General features: G+C 32.9%; 1 protein-coding gene across 2 annotated transcripts; it reads right to left on the bottom strand.

The window, feature by feature from the left end:
* Positions 1–1,460: 1,460 nt before the first annotated feature.
* Positions 1,461–4,694, bottom strand: LOC109157966. 2 transcript variants are annotated; one of them, XM_019305772.1, is made up of 3 exons: positions 4,406–4,694; positions 3,481–4,323; positions 1,461–1,547 (listed from the first exon to the last, which is right to left on the bottom strand). In XM_019305772.1, the coding sequence occupies exons 2-3, from the start codon at positions 4,298–4,300 to the stop codon at positions 1,510–1,512; spliced, it is 858 nt and encodes a 285-aa protein (XP_019161317.1). In that variant the 5' UTR covers positions 4,301–4,323; positions 4,406–4,694; the 3' UTR covers positions 1,461–1,509. The 2 variants fall into 2 exon arrangements, with proteins under 2 accessions (XP_019161317.1, XP_019161318.1); XM_019305773.1 differs by having other exon boundaries at positions 3,481–4,318.
* Between the last annotated feature and the right edge of the window lie 4,523 nt (positions 4,695–9,217).

Genomic DNA, 9,217 nt, shown 5'->3' with positions numbered 1-9,217 from the left:
TTTATTTATTTATTTATTTATTTATTTATTTATTTATTTATTTTTAATCTTGCCCTCACACAGATGCTAGTATCTCTCCACTCTAACATTACTTGAAGATTTAAACTAGTCGTTATAGACATTTATTAGGCATGAAAGTTGGAATTTGTTATGAAATATGGCAATGATGGTCGAGTCATTTTGTCATTTCATCACCATTGTACTATTCTAGGCATTAACTACTGTATGCACTTTAGCACTATATCTATTTTAATAGCTTTCTAAGCAAAGTGAAAATAACGCACTCAATATCTTTTTGAAACATTGATGATTTTTTAAGGTAGTATATTTTCTCTGTTTTTGATGATTTTTTAAGGTAGGATATGTTCCGTGTTTTTTCAAACTTTTTAGCCCAAAGAATCAATTGTCCCACCACTGAGATTCGATCTTGTGATCATCAACTTGAAATATTAACAGAAGTGCTATTACATTACACTAGATAGTAGTTGGCAAAATACTCTTATCTATTTTAATAGCTTTCTACGTGTATAATCTTATTTGATTGTTCTTTCAAGAACTTTTTTGCGTCTGTAATGTAATTGCTATCGATGCACAAGATTGGTTGAGGATTGTAGAACCACCAGTTGAAGTTTGGGCGGGCCATGAATGAGGACTACATGGGCATTTCATTCCCTCGTCGAATCATTGGGAGGCATGACTAGAATATATAGGGCCTGGGTTGTACCCCTCTATTTGATGGAAAAGAAAATATTTATATCCTTATTTTCTAGTATTATATAAATTACAATAATTTTTTCAATTAATTATATTTCCTTCACCTATTAAAGTTTTTTTTTTTTTTTTTTTTTTTTTTTTTTTTTTTTTTTTTTAACCTATCATTAAAGTTAGATCAAGATGAAGTAAATGTTGATGCTCCAATAGTTACAGATCTTAAGAACTTGAAAATTTTAATATGCAATATAAACAATGAGCAAAGTAGTTCAACAACAAAAGTTATATATAAGAAAGTTTTTCAAATTTGTAATCTCTATTGTAAACTTTACAAATTTTAATTTATTCAAACTAAAGTCATTTTAAATTTTGTAGTTTCTTTCTTCATATACAATACACCGTATATTTTATGCATCATACAAAAATTTATACTTTAACTTGAGGTAAACTAGTAGGTAGCTCCCATGGAGAATTGAACCAAGGAACTATACCTTATCAAGTGAACTATCAGACCAACTCAACTGGAATTGTCTCAACTTATCATCTAATTAACAATATAAATAAATGGCTCAAAGTAGAGACAATAACAATGGTGTCTAATTAACTAAAAAAAAAATGAGAAATTTAAAATTTACTAATAAACATCACATAGCTGGAATAAAAGGCTCGAAGTAGAGACAATAACAGTGGTATCGGTGGTTTCAAAAAAAAAAAAAAAAAAAAAAAAAACAGTGGTGCTCTATATATAGCTTTGTGGTGGAATACATATAGATAATGATATATACATGGAGCACACTGTCAACGTAGCGCAGATTCTGGCATAAATTCTCTTGCGGCTGTTGAAAGACATAAAAAAGTGCACTTAGAAATCAGAAAAATTAAAACAGTATGCATGGAGTAAAGCAAAGAAAGAGGATATAAGAGAGAGAAGTAAAAAGAATAAGGGGTGAATTTAATCAATACTTTAAAAATTGTTTAAAGACTTAAAAAAAATGAAATATTATTCCATCTAAACTTTTAAAGAATTTTTAAAAAGATGTTTGTATTCAATTATTATTATTTTTTTTGTAATGGATTTATTTATAAAAATATATTATATGTTACAAAAGGTTTTGTATGAAAATTATAAATAATGTATGCATAGAAGCTATTAAATACAATGTTTCTAAGGGTGTATTTAATTTAAAGTTTTTAATTATTTTTTGTAAATAAGTTTTTAAAAATTTATATATGTTTGTCCTACAGACTTTTATAGATTTGTACAAGTCATTCCATGAAAGTCTATAAAGATTCAATAAAAATTATTTAAAAAATTCATTATTTTAAAGTAGAAATGTCAACGTGGCGGGGTGGGGGCATACCCCGTCACTGCCCCTGACTTTCTACCTCATTTCCCGTCCACGTCCCCATCACCGCCAGGGGAGGGGAAAATCTCTCCATCCCCACGGGATTATCCGGGGATGGGATCCCTTACCCCATTTCTAATTTATAAAAATATTTAAAATTAAACTACATTTAAATAAATAATTCATATATATTCAACTTAAGTACTACTAAAATATTCATATTTCAAAAAAATAGATCCCAATGTAAGTACGTATATCCAATGGTTATAATATTTCTAAATGAGAAAATTGTAATTTATGTCTCTCCATAATATGCCAATTATCAATGTCACTCCGAAACTCTGAAATTATTAGTGGTGTAAATGTTGCCCCTCAATTTTCCTCCCGTACGGTACGAGATGGGCAATATATGTACCGTTTTGAAAATTGAGGGGCAACATTTACACCACTAATAATTCAAGAGTGACATTGATAATTGACATATTATATATGGAGGGACATAAATTACAAGTTTCCCTTTTTAATATATATATATATATATATATATATATATATATATATATATATATATATATATATATATATATATATATATATATATATATATATATATATATATATATATATATATATATATATATATATATATATATATAGAGGGTAGGGTTCCAGTGAGAACATGTGCTTAGGTGAGAATGTGAGAACACATCATGTGCATCTATCTAATATTTTTTAACGGTCTAGATTAGATTAAGTGTGTGCGAACGCGCATTAAATGTGTGCAAACGCGATTTAGTGTGTTTGCACACATTTAATGCGCGTTCGCACACACTTAATTTAATCTAGACCATTAAAAAATATTAGATGAATGCACATGATGTGTTCTCACGTTCTCACCTAAGCACATGTTCTCATATGATCCTAACTCTCTCTCTCTCTCTCTCTATATATATATATATATATATATATATATATATATATATATATATATATATTATACACAGTAATTGACATATGTGTGTTCTGTGGTGCTCAAATGTATATAGTTATATACATATATATTTTTCGGGGGCGGTCCACATCCCCGCCCTTGTCCCCGGCACCATTCCTGTCCACGTGGAGGCAAGGAGTCGGATTTTCAGTTGGGTATGAGTACAATTGACATCCCTAAGGCTTAAGGTGAGAATATTAAGTCCTCTGCTCCATTTTATCTGTCCTACTTACTATTCATTGGTCAAACCAACCAACTTTTTCTTGTTTGTTTATTTTCTTTAGTATTTTTTTACTTATTTTTGAATATGATTTTTTTTTTAAGAGTACTTTTAGTGTACTTTCTAAATATATAACTTTTTGTATACTAACACCGAAAAATAATTTCTTGTTAATCGAACCACACACGTCGACGGAGAGAGTATATATATACCTCTAGATGTAGGTGGAACTACCACAACTTGCAGGGTTGCATTGTTTGGGGGAAGCGCGAGTCGCAGGGGGGTAAACTTGCCAGTGAAGGGATTGCGCAGGCACACGATGATACTCTCAAGCCCTGTCAATTCCTCCAACTTCTCAGTCAATTGTTCTAAACAATGCCCTTTAAATTGGAACGATTGGCCTTCAACCGCATAATCAACCTTCCCCCTATCGTCGGCGACATAGTAATAGATTACCCGGCCACGGTTCGACGAAACGAACGATTCACTCGCCGATCTGACCAAAGACGACGACGACGAAAGACGGAATTCGTTGAAATCATCGTCGCCGTCCTCCGATCGCGGCACCTTCTTAGGGGAATCAGGCAGAGTCTCAATGCAATCAACTTCCCATAGAATCCAGTTCTGATGGCGATGAGGAATGTCGTGTGTGATTGAATTTCTCCAAGGGGGTAACCCTCCATTGGCGCGCAGATAATTGCCGTACCTGGTTTTCAGCTTCACTCCCTTTTGCCCTTCTTTGATGGGCTCCCATTCCAGAATTGAAGTTAATTTCTTAGGCGTTGTTTGACGGACTCGTCTTCCCGTGACGCCCAGGAGATATTGCTCGTCCATGGCGGTAAGGTATTTTCCGTAGAAACTCTTTAGGCGTATCACAGTGTCGAATCCTTCCACGAATTCCACTGTCCATTTGGCCGCCCTGTGCGTGCCGCTTCGGTCTTGGAACACCGATTGCTGATCTGAATCCGCTATTAGGTATTTGTCGTGATGGCTCCTTAGCCTCACCGATTTTGCTTTCTTGAAGAATTCCATTCCCGGCCCGGCCGGATTCTATTCTGAAAACAACAATCAAACAACAGATTATTATTATTATTGCAATCATATCATCCAATCTAATCAAACAAATCAAAAACCAACCTGATTGATGACACAAATCAAAACAGATTATATTATCAGATAGATCTGATGAGAAGAATGATATGTGAGATCGATTAGCATTTCATGATGGCATGTGAGGGGGATCGGAGCCTGCATGCAGACCTCTATGGCTATTATATTGTTTTCATAATTTACAACTTCAATAGCAATTAGACATGGAATAATGGGAGGATCCAATGGTTTCAGATTGATGAGATGTATGATTAACTGTATCTGCCTCAATCTCAATCAGACATGAATCTTCAATTAAACTTTTGGGCCATTTCTATACTATATTGGGTTTTTATACCATGGTTATGATTATATTTATTAACCCATGTATTCCCAATCGTGATATCATGCACCATGGTGCACAATGCATTGTGCGTCCTAAAAAATTCTTTGTTTCATATATACAGAATTGTATAGTAGAATAAACTTATAACATAAGACACATAATCTAACATAATACATAATACACATAAATTTTTAACATAATACACAAACTCTTACACATAATACACACAAATTTTTAACATAATACACATGAACTCTTAACGTAATACACATAAACTCTTAACATAATACACATAAACACAAAAAAATAAAATTGTAACGAGATTGGACGGACGGAACATTGTCCGTCGCTGTGTCAATTCCCCCAACTTATAAAAATGACGTCGTTTTGGATCAGGATACACAATGCATTGTGCTCCCGGTATACGCTATAATTTGATAATTTGCCATGTATTCTTGGCCAAAATGTAGATGGACCTTAACAATAACATTGGACGGCCCAGGGATTAGGATTGGGCAAATTATGCCCTGGACCCGTGTCCACAATGAATTGTGGACACGGGCCCAAAATGACGTCGTTTTTCAAAAAAAAAAAACGCGTCATTTAGTTAAAAAAAAAAAAAAATTTCGCGCACGTTTTGTCGTTAATGGCGTTATTTTTTTTTTTTTTTGGATTATGAATGTACAGTTATGCAATTATGAAATTATGAACACAGAGCTCTAACATTATGAACTTACAATTATGAACATATAGAGTGATAAAATTATGACCATGGAGCTTTAAAATTGTGAATATAGAGCTTCGAAGATTATGAATGTACAATTATGGAGTTATGAATGTACAGTTATAGAGTTATGAATCTACAGTTATGGAGTTATGAATCTACAGTTATGAGATTATGAATGTACAGTTATTGATCGAATTATGAACAAAGAGCTCTAACATTATGAACTTACAATTATGAACATATAGTGATAAAATTATGAACATAGAGCTCTAAAATTGTGAACATAGAGCTTTGAAAATTATGAATGTACAATTATGGAGTTATGAATATATAATTATGGAGTTATGAATGTACAGTTATAGATTTATGAACGTACAGTTATGGAGTTATGAATGTACAGTTATTAACATATAGTAATAAAATTATGAACATATACTCCTATAACGAAGCGGTCTGAATTTTTTTTTTTTTTTTTTTTAAAAGAGAGATAACAGTGCCTAACGGCACTGTTACCCGTGTCCAGCATGTCCAGCAAGCATGCTGGACACGGGTCCAACGCATAACGATTGTTAGGATTGGAATTGGAATTGTATTTCCTTGTCTTATGAGAAATTTCATACATTGTCCTAACATCCTAGGAATAGGAATTACCCCCTTTTTCAAAAACAGCTCAAAATGCATTAATAACTCAACAAGGCCGAAATATAAGTAGGCGGGATAACAGACCATAATCCTAGAACAGATAAAGAATAAGTTGTTCGTGCTAATACGTGAGCCAAATGATTCGCTGACCTCTTGACATGGTGAACATTAACGTTCCCGATGTCCTTAGCAATCAACAAACATTATTGCTTAATAATCAAACTAACGTATGAGAATAAGTGCGCAGATAGCCTGGCCAACATGGGCCAAACAACTAGCTGGGGCACGAACATTCTTGACAATGCCCCGGAAGAGCTACATGGTTTGCTCTACGCTGACACTATGAGAATACCGAACCTTAGAGTCAGATAATCGCTCTCTTTGAGGGCTTCAAATGTACCCAAAAAAAAAAACTAACGTACGAGAAATCTAAATTACGAGAATTAAAAGCATTACAGAAATTCAAACAATCAGACTCGATTACTATGTTACTACGACCTAGGCCTCCTTTACCGCAAAGGGCTCCGTCGTGGAAGGGTCACGTCCGCAAGCTAAACGCCCACTCTTGGGAGCCACAAATCGGCCATGCATGGTCACAAACAACCTCCCCGAAGCCAACTCTATCGTCAAATACCGCGGCATCCACGTTGCACTGCCTTTAATTAAGGGTCTTGTACCATTACAATCCTCATACCATGGACCAGGATTCACACTGCACTGTGGACTCTGGTGCATGTGTATGTGTCTTATATTGTAAGTTTTTGTATCTTGTGTTATGAAATTCTGTACTTTAAGAGTATGATTTTTGTACTTGAAACAAATTAATAATTGTGTCTTATGTTGTGAAATTCTGTGCCTATAAACACAAATTATGTACCTAAATAAGATTTGAAAAATAAATAAATATATAACATGTGTATGTGTATTATGTTATGATTTTTTCTGTCTTGTGTTATGAAATTCTGTACCTTACGAATATGAATTATGAACATCGTCGTTTCAATCCAGGGTACATAATGCTATGTGGACCCTAGTCCATGATAGAAATTATTTTATAACCTTTCAGTATCGAACAATACATGTTTCTTCATAGCTATCTTTTGTCCTCCATACAATACATTATGTGTATATTGCTACTTAACCCTTGTAGTAATAGTGAGCTCACCAATTTGCCCTTTAGTTGACAAATCGAACTCCACCATTGGTGTTATCTATGGAAATCTTGGACAAAAAGTTCACAACCACTAAAACTCAAATCAAGAGTAGCATCGATCTGAAAGGAACCTATGGCGGGATAAAAAAAAATCCATTCCAAGAATCAAGAATCCTACCCTTAGCAACACATTAGATAGAAAAGCCGTCGCGACAAGAAACGATCTTAGGGAATGCCTCCAATATTCAAGATCCAGAGGGAAACCCTAAAGAACTTAAAAAAAGCAAGAGAGCGTTCCGTAGCTACACCTACAACAAACATAGGATGTCAAATATGAATTGCTCGGTTTATAAGTGATCCCTCAAACACCACTATGGTGGAAGGAATCGTTTGAATGCTTGAACTAATGGAAGAATAAATTCATATCAGCTAGGTGGAAGTTGCAACAGAGCTTCCTAAGCAATAAGGTAAGGAAGCCCAAGTGGACCACTAGTCGCCTTTTTTAGGTCGGCGAAGAAGTCCATCACTAGTCGCTTTCTTCATATTGACAAGAAGGCAAGATTGACGAAGAAGGCCACTGTTGATCGCCTTCTTTAGATATAGTGGTCCTTAAGACCGGCAAATAGGTGACCAACAAACATGTTTATCGATAGTCGACGTTCGATTTTGCATTTGTGACGTGACACGTAAGTCATGTAAGATTTTATCGGTTTTGACTTAATGTTAATCGACTATTGAATCTAGATGCATTAAAATGACAAATTAATTTGTTCAATAACAATTTTTAAAGTTCATAGTTTATTTAACATTTTTCGTAATTAAATTTAGTTTTAATGTTTTCTAGAAGAGATGGAAAATGTTATATTATGATTCAAAGTCGTCGTACTTGTTTTTGTTAGGGATGCTATGCCGTACAACAAAGAATGTCAACAACTAAGAAATTTCAAACATCGACATCAGCTAGAATCGTAGGATTAATTAGCAGCCTAAAATATATTTTAATCCACTTGCCTTGTCGTTTTTGTTATCAACTTTGCGCTTTAATTAAGTAGTTTTTTTTTTTTTTTTTTTTTTTTTTTTTTAATTTACCAACTTGTTTAACAATCATGATATAGAGATTGACTTTAGATTAAAGATTAGCTATTGGCCCGGTTTGGTAAAAAATTGGCCTATAGGTCAATTTTGGCTTATTTGACCACTATTAATTATTTGATTTAGTTAAAATATCAATATAAATATTTGGTTAATTAGCTTTTTGCAACTTCAAAAGGCTAAAATTCAAAAAGCTACTCCAAGCAACTTTTTCAATTAGCTTTTTGAGAAAAGAAATTATATCAAACAGTTATCAGCTAACAGCTAATTTACCAAACACCTTTCTACAATCAGCCATTGTTATCAACTATTTATACCATCTAATTAACACAATCAGCTAACAACTAACAGCTATCAACTAACAGCCATTTTACCAAAGAGGGCCATAATCTTTCCAACTTACACCTCTAGATTGGCTATAATCATTCTATCACTTTGATACTCAACTATTAATTTCGTTTAATAATATTTTTAACTACTAAATTTGTACGATTTTGATTCTCTTTCATTTTTTTTTAAAAAAAATACACATTTTAGTCATTTAAATACTTAAAATATATACAAATTTATTAGTCAAATACATTGTTAGATAAAATTAAAAACTAAAAACAAAAGTAGTAAAATTATTATACTTGAAGAACCATTTTGACATTTTTTTTTTGTTATAAGTATCCATATTAATTTTGATTTAAAAAAACTATATTTTTCAGTTTGTACTAACTATTGATTAGGTAAAATGATAAGAAAAGAAAACAATTGGATAAAACTAATGAAATTAGTACAACTACTCTAATTAAATATATAGTTGACTTTATTTTTATGTCAAGACTTTGTAGTGAAGTAGTATAACTGTGATTCTCATGTATGAATAGATATTACATTGTAATCACTCAAAAGTGT

Source organism: Ipomoea nil, unplaced genomic scaffold (genome assembly GCF_001879475.1).
Source record: "Ipomoea nil cultivar Tokyo-kokei standard unplaced genomic scaffold, Asagao_1.1 scaffold2805, whole genome shotgun sequence".
NCBI classification, from domain to species: domain Eukaryota; kingdom Viridiplantae; phylum Streptophyta; class Magnoliopsida; order Solanales; family Convolvulaceae; genus Ipomoea; species Ipomoea nil.
This window is presented reverse-complemented; position numbering and strand designations above follow the sequence as displayed.